A 27,980-nucleotide genomic window follows, 5' to 3' on the forward strand; every position below is an offset into this window, starting at 1 on the left:
GTGTGCTTCTATGTACGCTGTCTTCATTTTTTCCATTTTTGTCCAGGTTCAAAGGGCTATAAGGTCATTTTGGTCTTTGACGGTGAAACTGGAGACCAGGAGCTTTTTTTTGCATTTGATATACTTGTTCAAATGAGAAAAGACACTTTCGCAGCGGTTAAATGAATTACTTTTTCTCTTGCACATTATGCCTATAAGCTTCGACATCATTTTCGCCAATGAAAGATTAAAGGGAAGATTGATCATAGTTGGTTTATGCGCTGTCTTGTAGAGAATCCCGGAGGAAAAATAAAATAACATCCATTCGTCCAATATGGAGGAATCCCAGATTTTTTTCCATCTCTCAGCAAATTGCATTTCTTAGGCGGACAGAACCAACAATCACACTGCAGAATGGCGGTCCAGATGCTGCTTAGCCCAGGTATGCACTTTAAAATGATAATAATTTTAAAGTAATGCGCCAGGGGAGCAGTTTGGGGTTCAGTGCTCAACATCACTTCGACGCACTAGGAAGAGCCGGGAATCAAACCAGGAATGTTGGGTTCCAAAGACAGCCCAACTTTTAATTGAAAGCTTTCGGATTCAGTGCGTCAATTAAATACTACACAGATGTTATCATTGAAATGATAATAAAGCTTATATTATGCACATTGGACTTATTTCATGTTAATAGAGTGTGGAAAAGAGGTGAAGAGACGGTTGGAATGGGTGGAGAAAAGTGTCAGGGGTACTATGTGATAGAAGAGTCGGCAAGAATAAAAGAAAAGGTGGACAAGACAGTGGTGAGACCAACGATGCTGTATGGACTAGAAACTGTTACAATGACCAAAAGACAGCAGGCAGAGCTAGAGGTTGCAGAGATGAAGATGCTGAGGTTCTCTTTGGGAGTGACCAGGATGGATAGGATCAGGAATGAGTCTATCAGAGGAACAGCACATTTAGATGTTTTGGAGAGAAGGTCAGTGTCAGGGTTCACAGCTGATCCCCGTTGTAATCTGCGCCAGCTGCAGTAGATGCCGCTAATCGAGATCCCTATAAAGGGCAGCGGCACTCTCCCCCTGGCGCCGGGGGATTGTGGTCTTCATGGATTACTGTGGGACCCTGCCACGACCCGGACCTCACCCCTGCCAACCCGGACCTCACCCCTGCTATGACCGGACCCCAGGTAGGACCTCCTTTCCCTTCCCGAGTCACGGCCGGGCCCAGACGGCCGGCGTGACCTCTGTTCGCTTCCCGAGTCACGGCCGGGCCCAGACGGCCGGCGTGACCTCTGTTCCCTTCCCGAGTCACGGCCGGGCCCAGACGGCCGGCGTGACCTCTGTTCGCTTCCCGAGTCACGGCCGGGCCCAGACGGCCGGCGTGACCTCTGTTCCCTGCCGCAACCCGTACTGTTGAGGCCCAGCCTCTGCCGTTCTGTCTGCAACTCGTCCTGTCTGCATCCTGTACTGTTCAGTCCGCCACCCTGCCTGGGGCCCGCTCCGTCTGCAATCCGTACGGTTGAGGCCCAGCCTCTGCCGACCCGTCCAGTCTGCAACCCGACCCGTCCAGTCTGCAACCCGACCCGTCCCTCTGCCGTCCAGTCTGCAACCCGACCCGTCCAGTCTGCAACCCGACCCGTCCCTCTGCCGTCCAGCCTGCAACCCGACCCGTCCAGTCTGCAACCCGACCCGTCCCTCTGCCGTCCAGTCTGCAACCCGACCCGTCCAGCCTGCAACCCGACCCGTCCAGCCTGCAACCCGACCCGTCCAGCCTGCAACCCGACCCGTCCAGCCTGCAACCCGACCCGTCCAGCCTGCATCCCGACCCATCCCTCTGCCGTCCAGCCTGCATCCCGACCCGTCCAGCCTGCATCCCGACCCATCCCTCTGCCGTCCAGCCTGCATCCCGACCCGTCCAGCCTGCATCCCGACCCGTCCAGCCTGCATCCCGACCCGTCCAGCCTGCATCCCGACCCGTCCAGCCTGCATCCCGTCCCGTCCAGTCTGCAACCCGACCCATCCCTCTGCCGTCCAGCCTGCATCCCGACCCGTCCAGCCTGCATCCCGACCCGTCCAGCCTGCATCCCGACCCGTCCCTCTGCCGTCCAGCCTGCATCCCGACCCGTCCCTCTGCCGTCCAGCCTGCATCCCGACCCGTCCCTCTGCCGTCCAGCCTGCATCCCGACCCGTCCAGCCTGCATCCCGACCCGTCCAGCCTGCATCCCGTCCCGTCCAGTCTGCAACCCGACCCATCCCTCTGCCGTCCAGCCTGCATCCCGACCCGTCCAGCCTGCATCCCGACCCGTCCAGCCTGCCGTCCAGCCTGCAACCCGACCCGTCCAGCCTGCATCCCGACCCGTCCAGCCTGCATCCCGACCCGTCCAGCCTGCATCCCGACCCGTCCAGCCTGCATCCCGACCCGTCCAGCCTGCATCCCGTCCCGTCCAGCCTGCAACCCGACCCGTCCCTCTGCCGTCCAGCCTGCATCCCGACCCGTCCAGCCTGCATCCCGACCCGTCCAGCCTGCATCCCGACCCGTCCAGCCTGCAACCCGACCCGTCCCTCTGCCGTCCAGCCTGCAACCCGACCCGTCCAGCCTGCAACCCGACCCGTCCAGTCTGCAACTTCAACCGAATAAAAGCGCTTTCCACCCATCTCTGTCCCGAAGTGTGGTTCCCTGCTCGAGTCCGCCCCAGCACATCGTGACAGAATCCCCCGGCCACCATGGACTCGGGGAACCACACCCACCCAAGCCAGCTCCGTGGGGCGCCAGGAGGCGCCCATTGAGGGGGGGGTACTGTCAGGGTTCACAGCTGATCCCCGTTGTAATCTGCGCCAGCTGCAGTAGATGCCGCTAATTGAGATCCCTATAAAGGGCAGCGGCACTCTCTGCCTGGCGCCGGGGGATTGTGGTCTTCATGGATTACTGTGGGACCCTGCCACGACCCGGACCTCACCCCTGCCAACCCGGACCTCACCCCTGCTATGACCGGACCCCAGGTAGGACCTCCTTTCCCTTCCCGAGTCACGGCCGGGCCCAGACGGCCGGCGTGACCTCTGTTCGCTTCCCGAGTCACGGCCGGGCCCAGACGGCCGGCGTGACCTCTGTTCGCTTCCCGAGTCACGGCCGGGCCCAGACGGCCGGCGTGACCTCTGTTCGCTTCCCGAGTCACGGCCGGGCCCAGACGGCCGGCGTGACCTCTGTTCCCTGCCGCAACCCGTACTGTTCAGTCCGCCACCCTGCCTGGGGCCCGCTCCGTCTGCAATCCGTACGGTTGAGGCCCAGCCTCTGCCGACCCGTCCAGCCTGCAACCCGACCCGTCCAGCCTGCAACCCGACCCGTCCAGCCTGCATCCCGTCCCGTCCAGCCTGCAACTTCAACCGAATAAAAGCGCTTTCCACCCATCTCTGTCCCGAAGTGTGGTTCCCTGCTCGAGTCCGCCCCAGCACATCGTGACAGTCAGAGAAGCCAGACTGAGATGGTTGGGTCATGGACAGAGGAGGGATAGAGAATATGTTGGTAGACGGATGCTGGAATTGGAGCTGCCGGGCAAGAGGTCTCGAGGACGACCAAAGAGAAGATTCATGGACGTAGTGAGAGAAGATATGAAGGTAGTTGGTGTGAGAGAGGAGGCTACAGAGAATAGGGTTCGATGGAGTAATTTTGAATAATAGCCAGTAGCTTATTCTACATTAAGGCACAGAATTCATTGGGAAATTGTTGTTTTGCATTAGCATACCATAATAATGAAACGTTGGCTTCACTTATAAAACAAAGATGTTGCCATTCCGTAGTGTATCGACTTTAATTCTAGGGTCTCAAAGAAGACAGGAGAAAACTGCGGTCACCTACGACACCAAGTGTCTTGTTCATGTATTCTTGTAAGCTAATGCTCGGTTCTTGTCTTACTCTTATCAGTTTAATCGTCATCTGCTGAAAAAGTTTGCAGGCTCTCGCTAAATCTGGGTAGAAACCAGTAAAATCCAGAGCCTGACCTGCTTCTGTAGGACTACATTGTCAATAATAGCCACTGGAGATATTCTTCTGACCAGATTTTTACCCAGCTTCCCTTTTTCCTCAAGTTGTTTGCACCTTGATACAAAGACCGTGTACATGTAGCGCATCTTCCGGTCACAGTCTTTACAAGTGTTGCACCTCCTAAAGTTTTTTGACCGGTTCTCCCAGAAGTTTCACCCGGGTTCCCGAACGAACTCCTTTGCCGTTGCAGTTCGGTTTATTTTGAGTCCCGACATCTGAAGTGATTCCCGAGCCGTCCCCCTTGAACCCATGGCTTCTCGGGGAGAAAACCAGAGAGCCAGAAGGGAGCGTTCCCTCCCCAGCGGTCTGTTTTCCAGGCTCCTTTCAAAACGAGTTTGGTTTCAGTGTTGGCTGCGGTGCACATGGTGTGGCGGTACTGATGGTGAGCGAAAGCAAAACAGGGAAAGTAGCAAAGAAATCGGCTAATATTAGAGGAGCGCTGACTTGCCGTACAGCTACAATGTTCCGTCGTTTGGGCTGAAAATATTTTGTGAACAATCAATCTGGGTTGATAATGAAGATGCTAAATTGTTTTGTTTTGTTTTTTTTACCAGATTTATCTGTATTATACACAGCTGCTCTTACTAGCATTAGCACTCAATTCTGTTTTTTTTTTAGTTTTTTATTTTACTTTATTTACAACCAATACAGAGATTCATAAAAATTCTAAGGTCTTCAATGATACAGCAGCAAGTTGAACGTTTTGGCTTCATCTGATACGATAAAAATAGTAGCTTACATTAAGAAGTAGAATTGAATCACAATATTCCGTGGTAGTTTAATGTAACCGGCCGTATGAATAGAAAACCATAAAACGCTCTCGGGCCACATGCAAGTTTCACTGAAAGACTTTGGGTCATTCTCACTTCTTTTTGAGAGGGGCCGCATCTATTTTTAAAAATAAAGTGTTTATTTTTTGCGGTTTTTACTTTGTTAACCCTTAAAAGTTCTCCCAAAAATGTTAAACCCCTTCAAAGAGATTCGATGTTTTTTTTTTTTTGTAGTTCAAGTGCTCATAATGTCGATGTAAGCCTCAGTTTTTTTTTTGTTTTTTTTTATTTTGCACACGCGAATGCTGATTTGGAAATTATTGTACGGGTTTTTTACGAGTTTAATCTGATCATGCCCCTTGCACTGGGATCTTAAAACATTCCCTCGCAAGTCCTCAGAATAGAAGCCACACGGAGACGGCCATACGGGAAAACCACCAAAAAGGAACCAAAACTCAATAAACTCAAGTGTGTGTGTGTGTGTGTGTGTGTGTGTGTGTGTGTGTGTGTGTGTGTGTGTGTGTGTGTGTGTGTGTGTGTGTGTGTGTGTGTGTGTGTGTGTGTGTGTGTGTGTGTGTGTGTGTGTGTGTGTGTGTGTGTGTGTGTGTGTGTGTGTGTGTGTGTTAGGGGGTTGTGGCTTGAAGCAGTGGGGGAGGGATTCTACAGTGAGCGCTCCAGTGGCTGCTGGGGTTTTGATGCTGTAATGTGAACTGCTGTGGGGAAAGAGGACTACAATCCCCCCCTTTGTCTGGTCTCCACCCCGGTGTTACCCTTCCCTTGCTCCCCAGCAGACCCTCACTACTGCTAAAACTCCTTGGCTCCCTCGCCATTTATCTCCAAATACCTGCCACCCATCACACAACCTTGATCGCTTCTTCTTGCTTACACTTCATTGATCATTACGGTTTTCCGTCGGGAGTGTTTTTGCATTTTCCGACTGTATGTTTCACGTCAATACATTTCATACCCTTTACCACTTAATAATACACGCCCAACCCAATAATTTGTTGCCATCTTCACTCTCTTTGCTGTTTTTCTCTATCTTCAGTCCCCTGTGGTGTCCGTGGGCTTCGCCAGGTTCCATCCCAACCTTGTGGTGGGCGGGACGTATTCTGGCCAGATCGTCCTGTGGGACAACCGGAGTCACCGCCGAACCCCTGTCCAGCGGACTCCCCTTTCCGCTGCTGCACACACCGTAAGGCCAGCGCTGAAATACTTTCAGTATTTTTCGCAATTCACTACTCACTTTTTCCCCGCGCAAACTGCTAACAGTTAAGACAATTCATATTTCATTATATTTCTTATTCTTCCTCCTTTGTACTATTATCTATTACTGTTATGTTTCTTACGTGAAACTCTGGCACAACAATTTCCTTCGGGATTAATAAAGTTGTTCTCATCTCATCTCAAGTACGCCTCATCGTTTTCAAACTCACCGGAAAATATAAATAAATAGGACTTCGCTCATGATGGAATTGATATGGATTGTGAAATTAGATCAGGAAGTCCCCCCCCCCCCCCCCAATTTGATGTAAGTAAATACAAATTAGCATACTCTGGAGAAAGGACCAGTGAGTAAGCACATTATTAAAAAAAAAAAAAATCAATTACTGATACTTTGCTTTTATAGGTCAGTATAGGTCAGGTCATGGATTGGAAGTTTTTCATTGACAAACAAAGAGAAAATGAACAGTTTTTTATCATTTTTTTTTTCAATTTCCTTCTCTAATTCAGAGGAAGTAAAGCCGTCTCGAACATGAGACCCTCGCTAACGCCATCCCCAGCTAGCTATCTTCATTAATTCAAGCTAACAATCACTTGTCTACTTCTTCTAAGACTTGAGACCTTTGCTTCTTTTACATTGTCACCCCTTTAGCCACATTAGCTGTTTTGAGTGCATGTTTGTCAGGATTGTACAGATGGTTGACTTAGCCATGTCGTGGTGCGTGGCAAGATCTGTAACACAAACACCATGCTAATGTTTATTTATTATTTAATTGACTGTAATTCTTCTAACCTCTTCTAACCTCTTCTTAACACCACTATCACAAGGACTTTTAACTTTTTTGGGAGCCAGAATGAGGACTAGCCAACTAGCCCAAAAAAGCGTTATAACTGTAGAACACGTCGAGGAACGATGTAAAGAACATGGAGTAGCATGCATGGCTGCCGCTAAGCTACAACGTCACAAGCCCGACATTCAAAATTTGATTGAAAAATCTGTTCGTAGGCTGATTTGTTTGTGATTAAGGGCGTTCGGGAAATGGTTTTTGTCACATTCAGTGTCTTGAATGGCAACAAGCCCGTCACAGATTTAAGCATCGCTTCGGATCCATGCTGGGAATTGCCCCAACAAAACTAACTCCAGACACTGATGTGCTGGCAAATCAACAGCTATTCCCGGTAAAACTGAACATGACTTTCTCTCCTGTGCTATGAAGTCAATGAAAGCAATTTGTACAGTGAGACTTGCATATTCATGCTTTGCAAAAAGGCCATTCACATCTTGGCTTTTACATGTACTTCAATTCCATCTATATAATTTCTACTACTTCACACAAACACGCCATTAAAAAGTTTTCCCACCCCTGCATGAACCCTTCACAAATGACTGATCTGTGTACACTTACAGTATCTCAAGCGCTACACAAGGCAAATAGACACATAGCTCTCCTCCCGCGGTGGCTGTGGACTCCCCAAAAAAGGTTGTCACACTTGTCAAGTCTACAGTCAATGAGTCCAACCAGCTTAGCATAGTGCTTATTGCTGAAAGGATTCTTTGTGCACACAAATCAATTACTGCCCAGTAATGGCAAAATGGGTTCACCCCCCTGACGCACCGATTTGCACAGTTGTGCAAGTCTCCAAATGTGGCATTGGTTGAAAGGCAGAAGTGGCATGGGAGCGCGCTGTATCTCCTGTTGCAACGTCATGAGTAAGAGGGTTGAATCGCAGGACTGGCGTGAGTCCATATTTAAGTATTGCTCGTAGATGTTCCATGCTGTGACCTTTTAGCCACATCTTAAAAGGGTTTTTAGAGGCGAAGCAATTACTTTTTTATAACTAGGCAACTAAAAACACACGCTAGCAGACGGATGTAGCAGCGGATTGAAATTTAAAGGGAACCCCGCCTTGGAGGACTTGGAGGCCTCAATATGTTTACTGTATGTCTCAAACAAGAATTGTTGTTGCTTTCAAAATTGCAATTTTTAACACGTATTTTAACCGTAAAATGCATGCCAGGTTGATGACATATGTGACCTTTGGCTTTCTGCTAGTGTTAGCTTTGGCTCAGTACGATACGGTACATAGGGTAATAATGTCCTATTGTGCTGCTTTCGGGTGCCATTTCCAGTCCAAGGGAACCAAAGGTACTGATGCTAGGCTACACAGCTTTCCAAGGGACAAGAAGACAAGAAAGGAGTGAGGAATTGCTTGTGGACGTACACAACTTCCCAAGGATCCACTGCTGTGTTCTCGCCACTTCTCTCCGGATACATTTAGCTGAGCTAAGCTAAGAGCTAACAGGTGGTGCTAGTTTTAAACCGCATGCAAAAGCCAAACTGCGTACCTACAGTTTTTTTTCACAAGCGTACAAACAGTCCTCAGGAAGAGAGTGAAGCCCACTGGAATAAACGCCACAGACAGAAGATGTGGGATGTTCTGTGAGGACGTCAACAACATGCCACTGCAGAAGTAGCATCGAATGACCCATCTGATGGTCAGTTAGCATAGCGGTCAGTAAGTCTAGGATGAACAGCTGATGACAAAAAGTGGAGCTCCTTCCAACAGACACTCTCTCTGTTAGCATAGCAATGCAGCTGCTGCGCGCGCATCCGTGATTTTTGCCTATTCTTGCCTCGTCACGTCTTTTTTCGCTCATTTTCGCTTCATTCGTCAGTGTTCTCCTCCTCGCTCAGGTCTCTATTGGGCTCAAACAGGAAGGATTGCACAGATGACATGTTTTTTCTCCGTACTGTAAAATGAACAGGACAGAGCCAAAGGCCAACCTTGTAACATCACTACCCAGACAGCGTTGAAACATAAACAACAATAGCGGCCTATGAGTGAAAAGTTTTTTAAACATTTTTATACAATCTAAGATATGTTGAGAAGTTTTATTATCGTATTTATGTAGCTGGTAGAACTATTGATCTAATTGGAAAATAATGTCTTGGTAACCGGGGATCCCTTTAATAATCCCAGACTTTTATATCCATATCCAGTGAGGTTTTTTTTTTTTTTGCATGTATTGTCATTCTGCCGGTGTAAACTAACCATTATTAATTCAATTCAAAATGACACAAAAATCTGATCGTTCCCTTACCGATTGCGAATAAAGAGAATTTTCAAGATAAAGGGAATTCAAATGTGGTATAATTCGGGGGAAGACCCATGACACGCCGGAGGGACTGTGTCTGCCGGCTGCCCTGGGGACGCCTCGGGATTCCCCCCCTTCTCCCAGGAAGAGCTGGACAAAGTGGCCAGGAAGGAGGGGGGGGAGCCTGAGCCTCTACTCTTAGGCTTCTGCCCCCCCGTGACCCGACACCGGATGATGCCGCAGACAACAGATGGATGGTTGGACATTCAAACAACAAGGAAATTCAGTGTGTTTTGCAGAACGCTTTGAAAACTGTGCAGTGAGAGGAAAAGTACTTTTTAATTTTGAAAGTGAATGTACGACAACACAAAAATATGTATTTGCATTATGAGTAAATGTTGCACATTATAATAAACCGCAGATTTTCTTTTCTTTTCCAGCACCCTGTGTACTGTGTGAATGTGGTTGGCACCCAGAATGCCAACAACCTGATTACCGTTTCTACGGACGGCAAAATGTGCTCCTGGAGTCTGGACATGCTCTCCCAGCCACAGGTACACACACTCACACACAAAAGTTTCACAAACACACTTGTGTTTGTGTAACGCTTCATTGTGGATTGTGTAAAATTCATACAAGGGTATGCAATCTCGTGTGTGTGTGTGTGTGTGTGTGTGTGTGTGAAGGAGACCATGGAACTAGTGTACAATAAATCCAAACCTGTAGCAGTGACGGGAATGGCGTTCCCAACTGGTGATGTCAACAATTATGTTGTGGGAAGTGAAGAGGGTACAGTATACACTGCATCCAGACATGGCAGGTGGGTCCACACACACACACACACACACACACACACACACACACACACAAAAACTCCGTTATTCATTGCTGCATAATTGACATGGATAAGAAGTAACAAGAGCGGTTTCAGATATTGCATCCTGGTTTTGTCTTTAAATGAGGTTTGGAAGTAGTAATTAGCGTGTGTGCATTTTTTTATTTGTGGCTGCAAATGTTTATGTTGAGTTCTTTTTAAATAACATTTAATTCAAAACCATTGACACTCGTTTGCAGCATTTTTTTTAATGAATCACACTATGATTGGTATACGGTGAACAGCAGGCTTCGTCTGAACATACATAGGCATGGTTGTTCGAGGGATTTAGTGTTCTCTGAGTGTCTTAAAAATTACTTAAAAATGAGTCCTGAGAAGGTATAAAGTAAAAAAAAAAAAACTAAGATAGCCATGTAGACTGAAATGAAATTAATATTATCAAAAATAATTGTGTTTAATGATATTAATAACAATGATAATAATTTGTTTTTTACTGCTTTTTTTTTTTTTTAAATCCTTCCTCAAATATCACAGATACATTCATAAGTATGACATGCAAGGTGATACCACAACATGCCCTGGATGACTGACAACCCTCACGGACACGCAAAATGAAATTGAAATTTCATGTCAGAGTCATGGCCTCATTACACCTGTCTTCACTTTACAGTAAGGCAGGTATCTGTGAGATGTTTGAGGGCCACCAAGGGCCAGTGACAGGGATCAGCTGTCACAACGCGGTGGGCACCGTTGACTTTTCCCACCTTTTCATCACATCCTCCTTCGATTGGACTGTCAAACTTTGGAGCACTAAGGTATGCGGCAGTGTGAAGACAGAATTGGGTAAACCAAGTGAAGCCAAGGAAAATGATGCTGTTCCACGTCCATCATGTACTCTTTTGATTAGTAATAATATGAGAAGATCATAAGGAATTAATTAAATGATACATAAATACATGCATGCATACATGCATACATTCATTCATATATACAATAAGTGCGTATACACATGCCTACATACATACATACATGAATGCATAGATACATACATGAATTATATGTGGAAACAATAAAGCAAAGTCATTATATTAGTATATAAGGTATATATAAATTAATTTTAACAATATTATCACTGCCGGATATCAAAGTAAAATGTTAAAAGTATGTATATGTGCACACAAAAGGGCTTAGATACAAATATGTGTACAGACAGAGCCCTCTGTCTGTCCTCTGCACTCATTTTTTTGCATAATTCTGTATGTTCGCGGCAGTGACGGCTCCTGACAAAACCAGCAGGAAGGCCAACTTTTGCAATGAAGATTAAGGTTGCCCATTAAATAGGTAAATGAAAAGGTGACTTGACAATTGTCACTATTTACATTTGGCTGTCACAATTACATAGCAATGCAACTTGTGACCATTAGTGCGCGAGATAAACAAAGATGTTCCTTCTAGCTAAATAAGCTTCAAAGAAGGGGTCATCTAAGATTGTTCACAAGTGAAATTATTTACGTTGAACATTCATTTATAGAGGGATTGACAGTTTACCTTTAGATATAAAGAGAGAAATCTGTTCGACCGTTGTCCGTGTGCCCTCCCGGAACCTACAGGGAATGCAGTGAAATGCTTTTTTTTTGAGGAAAAAAAGCATTTCATATGTTACACATGACAATTACAACCTCACTGAAAGTTGCCCCAAAAAGGGGCGGTTCCCACGCAGCAGCACTGCACCCTGATTGGATTGCATTCAGGTACGATGCTCAGATCTACTGTAACATTGGTACATCGTGATTTAAAAAAATGTCTTACCCAGATCATCCTTATGGACAAGCCGCCGCTGGTTTGCGGAGAGCTTTCAGAAGTGTGACCAAATGCAGCAAACACAGCAGTACAACCAGAAGTCATGGGGGACGCGTTGTAGTGCAGTATGTAGTCCAAATCGAACACAGAACTAGGACGTCTACATTTAACTCATCATGGATGAACCATGAGCAGCTGGCTACCACTCAGTGGCGCCAGGGGAGCGGTTAGGGTTCGGTGTTTTGCTCAACAACACTTCAACAGGCATGGAGGAGCACGGGAATCGAACCAGGAATGTTTGGTTCCAAGGACGACCCCCTGAGCCACGCCGCCCCTAAAGCGGTATCAAAGATGTAGTGCTTAACAACCATGGAAACGTAAGAAGGCATAGAAGATATACGGGCAGTAACATTTCCCAGTGTACGAAAGACCCACTTATTTACATAAAAACAATGACTTGAGCAAAAATGAGCCTCGGCATGTCTTGCTTTCCTTTTTCCATCATTGAAATACAAACATGGTGATGGAAAGAGGTCCCCCGCCAACTGAGGATGCACTTCCTGATATCAGATAAACAGACATGGATTTGTCAAAGGTGTCAAACAGTCAGTGTGTTACTTGGAATCGTGTACGGCACTGTTAACCTCCGATGCAACTTTTGCCCTCCGGGATCAAATTGAGCCCATCTGGTTTGGGTGTTTATAAAGCATGGTGTTTACAAATTTTTGGCAAAAAAATCCGCTTCACATTTTAAGTCAACTTAAATCAGCCTCATGACCAAATATTTAGCACTATTTTTGGGGATGGGGTTTATGGCCAAATATTTAGCCATATTTGTATGAAACTCCTTCATCGTGTTCGACGAAAAAACAGAACGTTGTCACTCGAGACAACAGAAAGATGGAATCGTGATAAAGGAATGAGTTTAGAACAGGGACTTATAGGGTTGTGGGAAAAATAGTACAGGCATGTCTGTATGTATGTATATTGATCTTTCATAGTTATTTGGTTCAATCTTCCTGCTGACCGGTTGTATATCTTGGTTGAAAAGGAAGGAAAATATTTAAAAGTAGCAATTATGTATCAGTCAAAATAATAATGAAATCTGACTGGATGAGGTGTTGAAAAGAACCTGAGCAGAAGTAACCTGAATAGGAAGAAGGAAAGAAAAATTGGAATTATCTTTAATTTTTGAGCAGTCGCAGCAGTTGTAGAAGTCCTGGTGATGCAGGCAGCCGATGACATGGGACAGAGGAAAGGGAACGGAAGAGCCGGCAGAGTAGAATTCAATGGGGGGAAAGCGAGTTGACATTTTCACCGACTTGGGGGAGGCACGTAAAGGGAACTAGGGGATCAAAAATCTAAAACCAATGTCCCCCATCTTAGTATTATATACTGATGCGTATAGGGGGCAGTGTGGCATAAGGGGTTTGAGCGGTCGTCCTTGGAACCGGACTTTCCTTTCCTGAGTCGATTCCTGCACTTCTCCAAGCATGTCCAAGTGAGGTTGAGCAAGAACCTTCGGAACTGAACCTTCTGCTCATCGTTCATCCATGATAGGTTAAATGCAGTGGTCAGGTGTTATGCTCTACATATAACTGAACGTGACAAATAAGGGGACTTCTATTCTATATACCGAAAACTCACTGGTCAGTCAAAGCGGAAGATACATTTCTTGAAGACCCAACCTTTTTATCACTTTCTTTAAACTTTCTGTCTGACACCTGTTGTTTACTCATTTTGCTAGCTTGTGGGTTACATTTTTCGCGCTCAAGTGGCCGAGATGCAACCGAGAGATTCTGGTCATTTTTCAAAATAAAAGATTTTTCAAAATAAAGATTGTTCAGACTCAGATAATAAATCCAATGGAAATAATTGATTATTTTTTGTGCGGCCCCGTACCAATTGATCCACGGACCGAGGGTTCCCACATCAGCAGACGGCCTACCCAATATTTTGTTTACCAGCGACTCACATGTCAAGCTTCGCGAAGTAGGTAACCCAACCACTGCTCAGGGTTCATCCATGAGTAGTTAAATGCATTGGTTCAATATTGCCAATGTTGCACTCTACGTATAACTGAACGTGACAAATAAAGGGATTTTTATTCTATATACTGAAAACTCCATCAGTCGGTCAAAGCCGAAGAAGTCGAGATACAAAACAAGGTCAAGAAACTACACAAGCCCATATGCTACGGCATGAGGAAGACAACAAAGCTCATTTTTAAGCATGAAAAATATGCCCAAATAATTTTGTCAACCATCGCAACCCATAGATTTCATGGTGAATGCGAGAGAGGAGCAAGTTAACCTGTATTTTTGCCTGCGTTCGCGTGTAGACGGTCCATTAGTCGTAGCGGAGGTGTCCCGGGAACACATATTAAAACATTTCCACAGATTTTCATTCGAAGGGGATGTGTTATGTTTCAGGATTTGGGAATTCCCTGTCCTTTTATGGGCACCACAGGAATGCGTGTCTGTCTCTCATCCCACATAACCCATATTTGTGTACGGGCAGTTAGAATACCTGAGTGCGTGTTTGTGTGCAAACATAGCCACACCACACATGCCTCACATTCACCTTAAGCGAGCTCCTTTTGCTTACCTAAAATCCCCTCGGGGCCCTGCCTTTCGCCCACCAATCACACGCTCTTGAACAGCACACACGTTTCGCGTTGAATTCTCATACGCTTCGCCGCAGAGTTCAAAAAGGCCGCCGCACAGAAGTCGGACGGTGTTTTTATAGTCGGCCGTGCAAATATTGTGGTTTGCAAAAAACACTTTCAGTTGGCCGGAGTCTGAAGACATCGCCAACAGCTGGGAGTGGGTTTATGATTGTGCATAACTTGAACCATCTTGCTCTCTTGACCCCAAAACCAATGTCTGCTAGCTGATTGGCCGGAACGTTTACTTTCCCCTAAAGTTAATGGAAGCCCGGGATCACTGTCGGATTAGGTGATTGTTAATGAATGATGGCAATATTTGACATGACCGTCCATTCATATTTCGAAGAGAGGCCAATGTAGTTTCAATATCTTTTCGAGGATATCTCACTCAGTCAGGATGTCAGGATGCCCTACTTTGCCATTAAAAAAGATCCCAACAACAAACCCCCAGTTTGATGAACTCGCTAAAAAATGAATTGAAATAATAAAAAAAACAAAAAAAAACCAAATATCACTCAAACTCATACCTGTAAATGGCAGCGTGTCAGACATTTGTTTTAAAAAAAAAAAAAAAATGTTTCGGAAGGGATGTTTTTTTTCTCATCAATTGTAAAAGAATTTTCACATTTTCCCGAAAACCTTTTTGATGGAAGCTTTTTTTTCTGTTTGTTTTTTCTCACTTTAATTCAGGTAACCTGTCGCTGATTCACGCGTAAGTTCTGCCTTATGCTGAGGTGATTTTCTCTTTTTCAAGATATCATAATTTAGTGTATGTTGTCCACACGCTATACAGCAGTTAGATATTCAAGACTGACAAATAGCACGTGTTATATTTACGATCTCAAAACAGCAACGCCACATTGAAATATGACAAGATAATATAAGTTAATTCTTTCGTAGTCCCTCAACACAGGAACAGCGAAAGCTTTACCTGAACTACACAGCAGACAGTACTGGTGTGACTCCTTTTCAATCATCGGCCTTGTCATTTCTGTTCAGATTCCTGGGGCACGACCCGATTTGACGCCAGAAAATTGGGTTTCCAGTGTAACGTTAGCTGTCGGCACGGCGCGCACCGGCAATGGGATTCCTGTCCAAACGTGCTATCGAATCCTTTTTTTTTTTTTTTTTTTTTTTCCCCCCCTGCCCAACAAAGTGGGAGGCACGCACTTGTTGAACATGTGGCGCCACGAGGATTAAGTTTCATTTTAAGATCAGACTCGCTGCTGCTGATTGTTTACTGAAATCACCTTCTTATCATAACATTGGTAAATAATGGGCATGCAACAGGAAAATGGTAGTTTAGTTCGTTAGATAGTCCATGGATCGCAAGGAGGACATTCTCATACCGCCTGATTGTTGAAATTGACGTCAGGCTAACAGAGGCTAGATGTCAAAAATGACATCTTACAGAGGGATCTAAAAAACACCCTGGTGTCAAAAAGCATCTCAATGGCGATTATTCATTTCAACCCTTGTTTTTTTTTTTCATAAATATTCCTAAAAATACATGATTTTTCAACACTACCTGTAATATCTCATCGCTTGACTCCCTCAAAGTAGACATAAATAAGAAATTTGTTGTTTTTTGTTGTTGTTTTTTTTTTGTAATGCAAGTTTTGGAGGTACCGCGTTTTAGAACAGCTGCGGACTGAGAGATAGTGTCGGAGCAGGGGAGAAGGAATGAGAAAGAGTAACCACATTTCCTAATTTGCCCTTCCAGCCACCGTGTCTCCTCTGCACCGCCCCTCCCTCTTTACCTGTCAGGAATGCGGTTTATAAGCTTCAGGAATCTGAAAAGCCACTCCGAAAGATGAACACGCACACACACACACAATCCCATAACCTCATCACATAGCTATAATCCAGCTAGCGAAAACATAGTTGTCAAACTTGACCTCTGTTTTCTACATTTTATTTCAATCATTTTTTTTTTCAACTGTTTTTTTTTTTTGTCATCTGAGCATCCAGGCGACTATCATTGCTATCTGATATCATTGCTATTTTGTAACTCAATACTCCACGTAATAAGCCATACTTATCCCACTGTATGGCAGTAGTCTTTCAGTATCGCTAAAAACATCCTATTTCCAGAGGTTTGTTCCCGACCGTCCATTGACCAGCCCTCCTCCCGCCCGCCGTTTCCCATCTCTTCCCATCCCTCTCCTAGACAGCTGTTGTTTTGAGGTTACAGTACACCTTAAGTAGGGGCCCACCCTTTCATCTCTCCCAGCGGTTTTATGGCGCTGTGTGAATGTGCGAGGCTTTTTAATTAGACTCTCCACCCAGACAGGCCCCAAGGCTGAGGCAGCGCCACTCAGTCTGAAGTTCACTCGTTCCCTCTCTCCAGCCCCCTCCCTCCCTCCCTCTTTCTATCTCTCTCTCTCTCTCTTTCCCGTTTTCGTGACATCTACTCAGATCCCTCGCTCGTCGTCTCTCTACGTTTGTTTAAGACCTGTTTAATATCTTTCTTCTTTTTCTCGCAGCACAACAAGCCCCTGTACTCTTTCGAGGACAATGCCGACTACGTGTACGACGTCATGTGGTCTCCCATGCACCCGGCAATCTTCGCCGCCGTGGACGGCATGGGCCGCCTGGACCTCTGGAACCTAAACAATGACACAGAGGTGCTCATGTTTGCTACAGTCAGTTAATGGGTGTATTTTTTCCTCTGTCATCTCTTCAAAATATGCAACTGTGCGTTTGTTACTCTCAGAGCTTGCTGTTTGAACTGCGCAACCAAACAAACAACCCTCACACACACACACACACACACAGCACTCCCCACAACCCTTCCACACTCACAATTCCTGATTCCCCCGTGGGCGTTGCCCAGCCCCGTCTTTAAATCACACAAGGTGACATCTCTGAAATTTAGCTCCCACACGACCAACCCTGCCAAACATTCCCCGCAGCCTCTGTAAAACACTCACGCAACTTCAGGGTCCCAGCCGTCCCGTTGCATCTGACTACCTGTGAATCACACAGATGTGAGGAAAACCGCAAATGGAAGCCGAGTCCAAGTCTGTGGACCTTAAAGGGAACCCCGCCTTGCAGGACTAATAGGCATAAATATGCTTTACTGTTTGTCTCATACTAGAATGTGTTGTGAAAAAAGCATGAATTGTTATTTCTTTAAAAATCGCAATTTATAACATAGCGTAACCCAGGGGTGGAGCCATTTTTACGAGTGCAATACACGCTAGGTTGATGATGTATGGGAGTTGCTTACGTTAATTTTGGCTTGCCGTTAGCGTTATCTTCGGCTCAGTGCGGTAAAAATAGTAATAATGCCACATTCTGCCGCTTTTTGGTCCCATTTCCAGTCCAAGGGGACTGAAGGGACTGATGCTAGGCTACACAGCTTTCCAGGGGACAAGAAGAGAAGAATGGAGCGGGAAATTGCTTGTGGACGTACACAGCTTGCTAAGGATCTGTGGCTGTGTTATCATCAACAACAGCGGTCTATGAGTGAAAAGTTTTTTTCATAATTTTATACAAACCAGGATACGTTTAGTTATTTTATTATCGTTTTTATGGAGCTGCTACAAATATTGATTAAATAGGACAATAATGTCTTGTTAGCCGTGGATCCCTCTAGTCACACACAACTGAAAGGCTTCTCGATACAACAGCAAACTCTCTCGGAAAGAGCCAGACGCATGCAGATCTACACGTGCTCGCAGAATGAAATACTAGCTTCCAGCAAAACGTTCGATGTAAATTTTTACATTTTAAGCCTTTTATACGTATTTCTAACAAAAATATTCTGTCTTTTGTCACAGAGGTCCAAACTGTTATAAATTGAAACTGATGTCAGCGTCTGAATCTATTTAGTTCATTGCAAATTTAGACATTAATTTTCTCATACTGTTGAAACCAATCATTTAATTTCCAGCCAGATTAAGAACATTGTGCAGATTAACAAAAATATGTACTGTAGATGATTAGATTCCAAATTAGACTAAAAATAAAGAAATAGTAATGTACTTTCTGGCTCAATATATTTATGCTACTGAGTTTAAAATTGTATGTGATTTATTAAATCCATCTCAGGAGTCCTCCATTTGAAACCCCCCTTCACGGAAACCCCTGTTTTGAATTAGCGAGGGTCAAAAACTCGGGCCCTCAGATCAAATCCACCTGTCGACGCTGCTGAATCTGGCGGGATGCTCAGTGATGTCAGTGATGAGTTCATTTTAGATTTACCGTCCATCTGCTGAGATTTCTATCAGCTAACGCCAGAAACAATAGAAGTTCCATTAAAAGGTTTTTAAAGAAAATGAAAAATATATCTATATCAGAATTTCCGACCTCACCAGAAGCTGTGTATGGGTAATCTGGCTCGACTGCGCTTGTTAATGCTAAGCTTAGTGAGCTAAGCTAACTGATGTTTGGAAAAGAATCTTCTCAACAGACTCTATTGTGAGGGAGCAATGTATTTTCTCGACTGCAATTTCAGGGTATTCATTGAGGAAAAAAGTGGCGCTATCAGGAAAATAACTGAAAAGTGGGGGGAATGGGTACCAACTTTGATCTCAAGGTAAAAGCATGGATGAAAGGATGTATTTTTCGTTGTGGTTTCCATGGAGACAAGCCCTGCAGTTTCCTGACAAACCCCGTACTCTGCAGATGCTCTTACTTTTGAGATTCTTGCAAGTTACCATGATGCTATTGTCCGATTTGATAAATATTCATAGCGGCTACATAAAACGGCAATAAAATCTCTCAACATAGCTTAGTTGTTTGAAATGGTAAAAAAAAAAAAAAAAAATCGCCGTTCTTGTTTACATCACAACTTTGTCTGGGTTGTGACATCACAAAGTTGGCCTTCGGCTCGGTCCCGTTCATTCTACTGTACGGTGCAAAATCACATCATCTGTGCAACCCTTAGAGAGATACGTAAACAAGGAGGATAAGACGAAATAAAGAGTCTGGAGTCGGTAAAAGTCATAGGTGGTTGTGCAGCAGCCTCGTTGCTATGCTAATAGAGAGAGCGTCTGTTGTAAGGAGCTCCACTTTTTGTTTTCGGCTGTTCACCGTAGACTCTGGACATCTACGCTAACAGACCGTCAGCTTCCTCCATGATCATACTTGTACCTGGTCTTTGGTCATCAGATGCTACTTCTGCAGAAGCAGGTTGCTGAGGTCCTTGCAGGAGGACATCCAGTGTCTCCTGCCTGTCTCACTCCTTTCTCGAAGACCTTTTGTATGCAAGGGAAGGAAAGCTGTGGGTATGGGGATCGGCTTTCACATCTGTTTAAAAGTAGCAGCACGCCTGAGCTCTTAGCAAATCTCGACTGAATGCATCCGGAGAGAAGCGGAGAGAACACAACCCGTGGATCCTTAGCAAGTCGTGTACGTCCACAAGCAATTTCCCACTCCTTTCCTCTCTTATTGCCCCTTGGAAAGCTGTGTTAGCCTAGCATCAGCCCCTTTGGTTCCCTCGGCCTGGAAATGGCACCCAAAAGCAGCACAATGTAGCATCATTACTTATATACCATACTGTACCAAGCCAAAGCTAATGCTAGCTGAAAGCTAAAGTATAAAACAAGCATATGTCACCAACCCTGCATGTATTGCGCTTGTAAAACAATCATCTGCCCTGGGTTAAAATAATGAGTTACAATTGCGGTTTTTTAACGAAATAACAATTCTTTGTGCCTTTTTAACAACACTCGTATGAAACGAATATTACATCGTATTTACGCCGATTAGTCCTGTCAAGCAGGGTTCCCTTTGACCTTAACGCCCTCCTCCCCTGATGACATCTCCACCGCCGGGTCTCCTCTCTGGAGCAACTGCAGTTTTCCCATGGCTCCCTCAACAGGGGTCTTTTCACCGTCGAAGGAAGAGTTCGTTATTGGCGGCCTAACTCTGCTAACAATGTGCTTTATGAGAAACATTTGCTCTGACACACACACACACACACACACACACACACGCACAAACGGATAAATTGAAGACACGCACGCTCATTCACTCGCACACAGCCTAATTGCAACATACTTCCATTGTCGCTATCATATAAAAAAACACACACAGTCATAACAACGTTAACGGAGAAGTGCGGAGCGCCTGGTTCTCATTTCCAGCGCACATGCCTCACGCACTCCCGTGCATGCATGCACACCCACACACACACACACACACACACACACACACACACACACAGAGTTGGTGGGGAAAGCTCAGCTCCACTCGGCCCCTGCATTGGAAGCTAGCTGGCTAATGGCAGTCAGTGTGCGGTCAGCGCTGCTTTAAATACGCAGAAGCTCAGCGTGTGAGGCGACGTGATGCCAAGGCCTCTGTCTCCACTGGTGACATCTGTCAGACTTGCCTGCCACATGTCAGAGACAGTTTATGGAAACACTGCAGATGTTTCTAGGGTTTAAAGGTGCAATATGAGCGCGGATGTTTACTAAAAAGAGCCTCAGCCTGCCCACAACAGCAAACATGGACACAGTTATTATACAGTAGGTAGCCTTGTGTGTGTTTAGCTTTAAATTTGGTAGCTACAGTGGGGCAAAAAAGTATTTAGTCAGCCACCAATTGCGCAAGTTCTCCCACTTAAAAAACATGATACCTTACCTTCAAGAAACAGGTAAAAACTTTTCTCTTTCAGGACTTTTTACTGCGCTGATGCCCCAGATCAGGTTAGGCAGCAATTTAGGCTATGCAGTGAGTGTGTGTGTGTGTGTGTGTACGTTTGTGTATGTCTTTGTCAAAAAAAAAACAACTCACTAACCCAAGCTTACTGTTCTGTATATATCCTGTGCATCGTGTATTTGCAAGTGTATTTGCTGTCCCTATGTCCTCTACTGTCAGTCGCTTTGGATAAAAGCATCTGCCATATGCAAAGTAATGTAATGTAATGTAATGATAGAGGACTGTAATTTTCATCATAGGTACACTTCAACTATGAGAGACAGAATGCGGAAAAAAAGAAAATCACATTATCTGATTTTTAAAGAACTTATTTACAAATTATGGTGGAAAATAAGTATTTGGTCACCCACTGACAAGCAAGATTTCTGGCTCTCACAGACCTGTAAGTAAGAAGCGCCTTAGTCCTCCATACATTACCTGTATTAATGGCACCTGTTTGAACTGGTTATCAGTATAAAAGACACCTGTCCACTACCTCAGACAGTCACACTTCAAACTCCACCATGGCCAAGACCAAGGAGCTGTCAAAGGCCACCAGAAACAAAACTGTAGACCTGCACCAGGCTGGGAGGACTGGATCTGCAATAGGTAAACAGCTTGGTGTGAAGAAATCAACTGTGGGAGCAATTATTAGAAATGGAATACATACAAGACCACTCATAATATCCCTCCATCTGGGGCTCGACGTAAGATCTCACCCCGTGGGATCAAAATGATCAGAAGAACGGTGAGATAAATCCTAGAAGCACATGGGGGGACCGAGTGAATGAGCTGCAGAGAGTCCAGGCCTGTCTGAAGTTTGCTAGAGAGCATTTGGATGATCCAGAAGAGGATTGGGAGAATGTCCTACGGTCGGATGAAACCCGAATAGAACTTTTTGGTAAAAACTCAACTTGTCATGTGTGGAGGAGAAAGAATGCCCATTCCTCCATCTGCATGGAGATATGGCCCAAAATACCAGCAACAGTGTGTGTGCCAACATCTTGAAGACTTACAGAATATGTTGGGCCTCTGTCATTGCCAACAAAGGGTGTATAAGAAACTATTGAGATCAACTTTTGTTCTTGACCAAATTCTTATTTTCCACCATAATTTGCAAATAATTCTTTAAAAATCTTTAAAAATCTTTTTTTTTTTTTTGCATTTTGTCTCTCATAGTTGAAGTGTACCTATGATGAAAATTACAGGCCTCTATCATCTTTTTAAGTTGGAGAACTTGCACAATTGGTGGCTGACTAAATACTTTTTTACTCCACTGTATATTTTTCTAACCTTCAATGTTTGGAAGAAGTTGCTCTCGAAGTAAGTTCTTTCTAATAGACTAATAGTATATTTCCAGTGAACACAAATACATGAAGACTCAACTGTCTAAGCGGTCTTGCAAAATGTGTGCATTTTATTTTAATATCGGCAATTAGCATCCATGGATATTGTGTTGTTTTGTTTTTTTTTTGTCTGTTTTTCGAAGCAGCGTGTCTACATGCGAGTTCTGGTTTGGAACTCAAATTCCCGTTTAGCTGGCAGCATCAAACCTCAAATTTACTCCAAAAAAACAAACAACCTATAAAAAAAAAAAAAAAAAAAAACAGAGATGCCATAAATAGGTCTTTCAGCATCTCAAAGATTTGTTTCTATAATTCAAATGTATGTTGTTATTTATAAAAAGAAGGTTTCTGGTTTGATGTCTGACATTCTCACACAGAAAAGCCCCACAGCGACACCGAGCACAGGATCAGCGGCCGAGATATCGAATGGATGAATCTTATTGGCAATTTTGTATCCTTCACAGTATAAGGTTTGTGAAACAATTAATCCGTTTTCTGAATTCTCCCCAGGTACCGACTGCCAGTGTGGCCATTGAAGGTGCCTCAGCTTTGAACAGGGTCCGCTTTTCATCCAGCGGAAAGGAGGTGGCGGTCGGGGACTCCGAAGGCCGAGTCTGGGTGTACGATACCGGCGAGGTACTGACCTTTTGAATCCTCGTTGTTGAGCAGAAAATCATGTTTGTGAAAAGAAACAACGTTCTTGTGACCCAGAATGAAATGCACAACTGGCACAATATGATAATTATATTAATCGTCAGTTGATACTTTGAGAGTACACAGATGCTTGTAGCTTAATAATTAAATATTACACAGGAATTCACAAGAAACCACCTGGATTACTCACTGAAACCTGTTTAAGGATGAAAGAATGGATTTGAATTTTTATGAAAGACACGATGGACCCCCGACTGGTGACTTCATCATAGTAACATATCGTCAACGTGTAGATTTGCAAAATAAATAGCTAGACTCTGCTACAAATTGGCGCTGTTTAAATAAAAATTTGACACAACTTGATTTTAAATTCAGGACCAAAGAGTAAAAATACCTAACTTTGTGCTTTACGTTTACAGGATGGCTTTCAAACTCTTACAAGCAAAGACACAAAAAAATGACATCATTGATATGATTAGATCAAGTGATTGAATAGGGATTATAAAAAAAAAAAAACAGAAACTAAATCAATTTAATCTCTGCCAATTTTATAAAAAACTTTTGCAAAATACAAGAAAATAAAACTTTTTTTTTTTTCCCTCATTTAATTTTTACACAATACCAGTTAATCCCGAAGTATATGGCATGCAGGGAACAAATGGCGTCCATTAAAAAATGTATTGACCGGCGAGTGGGAAGGAAAAGAAGATGTTCTAGAGTACGATCTCTTATTTTTTTCCAGTTAATCTCCACAAGAACCACAGCAAACCATTATAGGAGTTTTCGCTCTATATGTTTACCCAACTCTAAGCACCGGCGTGGATAGATGCGTTTGATCCCCCGACCCTTGCGTTCCTTTGTGCCTCCGCAAGACGCCGCCTCGCCATCGCGCAAAGCTGCCGCGTGCTCATACATCCCATAATGCAAGGAGCAGGCCGCCCCCTCATGTGCGGGCAACGTAGCCTAGCTGCCCAGCTAATTTTAGCAGCGTTCTGCTTGTCGGACCGCTGCTTTGACGGTCGGAATCCTGTGCGTCTGTGTGTCGACTCCCCTTATTTTCCGCTGGCAAGGCCTCTGTGACCAAACAGGGAACAAACACTTGTGTTTCCCTATCAATCCAGTAGCTGCAAATTAGCGCCTTTTGTGGCGGCGGCCGTTTCAACTTCTATTCGTTTTCTTTTTTTTTTTTTTTCCGATCACGGCTCAGGCATCTTTGTTCAGCGCCGGGAATGAGACAGCGCGTTAGACGATGCTCCGGCAGGGACCCCCTGCCGCGGAGGGCCGCGTCCCTCCCCCGCCTCCCTCCTCCGGTTCCTGCTTAATTACAGCCCGGCCATGCAAACTAGTTACAGGCAGCTTGGGTGGCGGCTGTGGCTTCCCTCCCACCGGTTCCCCCCGCAGGGCATTCGAGAGTGAGTTGGCTGATATGGAGAACATAATGGAAATAGAGATATTTACATCCACATGATGGTGATATTTATTTAGATTTATCAATAGATGTTTCAGTAATGGGTATATGGCGTCAGAGGCTTAACCCTTGTGTTGTCTTGCGGGTCAAAAGTGACCCACTACCATGTTTAGCTGTTAAAAAAAAACACCTTATTTTTTTCCAACTTTAAATTTTATGATTTTCCGAAAGAGACCCCGTAATTAGAAAAAGTGATACTTCTTTTTTGTTTATGTTTCCATGTGGGCTGTACACGACTAGGGTACAAAGATTGTCTTATGGGTCATTTTTGACCCGTAGGACAAGGGGAGTAAACACAATGTTAAAATCGCACGAGGGTCAAGGATGTAAACTGCATGGAACGCGTAACAGCAAATTTACGACTTAAGACAGACCTATATCTTGATAAATGGGCATCCATCAAAAAATATTTGGAGAGTTGAAGATATTATCTCTATTTGACTGAGCTAGATGGTTTTTTTTTGTTTTTCGCTTGCTAGTGAGGAAATAAGTGACCTATAAAGAATATTGTATAATGTGTATCTTGTTATGAGGTTTTGTAAGAATGTGTGTGACTCTGTCAAGGAACCTGTTCTAATAAATGTTCAAAAAAAAGTAATGGGTATGGAAATTTGGAAAGGAAACGCAAAACAATAAATAACAATGCCGTAACGGTGTTACTGACTTTGTGCACTAAACTGTACAAAAAAAAAAAAAAACGATCAAATTACATATATTTATTCACTCTTCACGAAATCAAATGTCTGTCATGTTTTCACCGTACCAGCAGTTTGTATCTGCGTGCGCTTCAGACCTTATAGTTAATGAAATAGTGCACTGTACCGTTTAATTTGCACTCTTATTATTTTTATTTTGTTTCGTGACACTGTGGGATTGTGAAACATCTTCTCCATTTCCCTGTTTGTCTAGCGCTTGCAGAGAAATTGACACAAAAGCTGATTTTGACTTCTAATAAGTGATAATAGGACAGGAGTGGGTGTGCGGATTGAGAAAGTGCAAATTGAAATCTAAATCGATTCACCGGATTTGCAAGTTGAAAAAGCGCACTTTTTGACATTTTTAAGGTACAGTAGGACCTCGGCTCACAAATTCAATTTGTTCTTTGTTCTTAATCAATTTTTTCCATTAAGATCAATGTAAACCCCATTGATCCAAAAGAGACCCAAAAAAAGCATAGTTTGTGGCAAACATACAGGAAGGAATTAAAGATAACCTTAATTATTACTGCGTTTCTGGTGTTCTTTCTCTTCTTGCCAGCGCTTGTGTTCGACATTTCCTTTGCCAAATCAGCAAAAAAAAAAGCCTTCTCACATATGCACCCTTACTAACGCTATCTCCTGCTAGCTGTCGTCCATTAATCCCATCACTTTTCTACTTCTTCTAAGACTTTAACTCCTTCACTACGTTAACTCGTCGCCCTTCACCACATCAGCCATCTTTAGAGCGTCTTTGTCTTCAGGATTGTGCAGATCGGTGTCTTAGCCATGTTGTTGCAGTTGGGAAGATCTTTAGCACCAACACTGCGCTCACGTTTAGCTATTTCCTTCTTCAGGTTGACTGTTATTCTTAACTTCTCAACACCACTAGTACTTTTAACCTTTATGGGACCCATACTGAGGGCTCTGTACTGAAAAAAGCATCATAACACTTTTAAAGTTTCTAACAACGATGAACAATGTAAACACAGAGTAGCACGCACGATAGCTGCTACGCTACAACACAGGAAACCTTTGAGTTTGTTTGTTTGTTTGATTCTTGATTTTTCCGTTTGCATGATTGCGTTTGTTATGAGGGACGTTCGTACTGTCTTGAATACTTAGCATAAAAATTGTCTGAATACTTAGCATAAAAGTTATTTCTTGCTAATGTTAGGTTATCTGATAAACTTCCATGGCTCCTCGGCCTACAAATTGAAGTCATTCTTTTTAAGAGCAAATTTTTCCCATTGAAATCAATGTAAATCCCATTGATCCGTCCTCCAGCCCCCTTCTAAAAAAATGTTATGGGTTCATATGTAACATAACAGCAAAAAGTATTAAATATAACCTAAATTTTTGTCTGTTTATTGTGTTTTTTTTTTTTTTGCTTCTTTGTTTGTTGTACGAAATGCAAAATCTGTTTTAGTTTAAAAACAGTTGGCGATTAGGGGCAGAAATTCCACTGTAAGCGTACATATGGAAGCATAACTAGATGTACTTGTTTTCCCCTCGCAGCTCTCCGTCGCTCACACCGACGACTGGACACGCTTCGCCCGAACCCTGATGGAGATCCGCGCCAACAGGGCGGACGGCGAAGAGGAGGGACCCATGGAGCTGGCCTCGTAGGAGCCTCCAGGGCCCCCGATGTGCTTATCAACTATAAGATGTGCTTATATCTTTCTCGATTTCCCCCGATCCGAACAACGCCGAGCTTTTAGCGTTTCTGTTCTACACAATGTGAAAGCAGACCGTCTCTCACCAAGTAAACCACTACTTTATTTATTCTCCAATGACTTCAGCTGAAGTGTTGTTTACAACCGGTAAGCATACGGTGTATGAAAGTCTCATAGCCTTACGACGTGCACACTACTGTAAGAATTAAAGTTCATAACGTGATTGTTGTTTTTTTTTTTGTTTCCGAAGTGTCTCGTCGACTCTTTTTGCTTCTCTCTGTGTGTTCGAACCCGTGCGTGACACGTTCCTGATGCGAATCCATGAGCTTGGCGGCCACGTCGTCCGTGGGAAACGACCGCTTTAGTCTTAAAAATAAGAATCGGTCTTTCGCGGACAACTGGGAAATGTATGGTGACGCGGGGAGAGCGCTTTTAGCCAGCTAGCCGTGTTTGCTATTAAAGCACAGTTGACCGAAAATGTAAAGTTTTGCTTTATTTGTTGTTTTTTGTTGAGGAAATAAAGCCCGTGTTTATACGTGGCATAAAACTAAACATAAATGTTACATATTTGATTCGAAAGAGTTGTGAAAAACGCTGCTCTTCGCAAATGGAAACTCCACTTTCCGAAGGCCCGTTAAGGTTTTGTTTGTTTTGTTTTGTTTTTTTTTGTTGTTTTTTTTAAACCTGGAAAACAAGCAGCCGGAGAGCGGTTGAACCCTGGCCAGAACGACGAGGGGAAAAATATACGAAAACCGCGGCTTTGTACACTGAAATTTGAACAAATATGGTCTGGAAAAGAGTCCTTACAGGATACGGGAACAGCGGCGGGGCCCGGGATCTCCTCGCTTTTCTTTCTTTCTCGCAGACATTAGACGGGGGCCGCCGTCACCGCTCAGCCAGGACGGGAGACGGGAGTCCAAACGTTCAGTCGCATTGCCAGAAAAATGCAGCCAACCTGAAGCCTCCAGTGTGGTCGGGGTCGGGCGCCTGGAGGGCTGAACCAAGACCAGAGGGCCCGGGCTCGGGGCCAAACCAGTTCTCTGGTGTTGAGAGACGGGAAGGGGAGGCGGTGGGAGGCGAAG

General features: G+C 44.3%; 1 protein-coding gene across 7 annotated transcripts in view; it reads left to right on the forward strand.

The window, feature by feature from the left end:
• dync1i1a (dynein cytoplasmic 1 intermediate chain 1a) overlaps window positions 1–27,526 on the forward strand; it is a 60,706-nt gene extending 33,180 nt beyond the window's left edge. For all 7 annotated transcript variants that reach the window (XM_086171198.1, XM_086171201.1, XM_086171202.1 and 4 more), the window contains 7 exons: window positions 5,836–5,982; window positions 9,549–9,662; window positions 9,795–9,928; window positions 10,614–10,758; window positions 16,898–17,038; window positions 22,916–23,041; window positions 26,741–27,526. In XM_086171198.1, the coding sequence (XP_086027324.1) occupies window positions 5,836–5,982; window positions 9,549–9,662; window positions 9,795–9,928; window positions 10,614–10,758; window positions 16,898–17,038; window positions 22,916–23,041; window positions 26,741–26,851 (918 nt within the window). In that variant the 3' untranslated portion in view covers window positions 26,852–27,526. The remainder of the gene's footprint in view (window positions 1–5,835; window positions 5,983–9,548; window positions 9,663–9,794; window positions 9,929–10,613; window positions 10,759–16,897; window positions 17,039–22,915; window positions 23,042–26,740) is intronic.
• The last annotated feature ends 454 nt before the right edge of the window (window positions 27,527–27,980 follow it).

The sequence above is a fragment of the Fistularia commersonii genome, chromosome 24 (assembly GCF_037954325.1).
Source record: "Fistularia commersonii isolate RoL2024-O1a breed Wild chromosome 24, RoL_Fcom_v1.0, whole genome shotgun sequence".
NCBI lineage: Eukaryota > Metazoa > Chordata > Actinopteri > Syngnathiformes > Fistulariidae > Fistularia > Fistularia commersonii.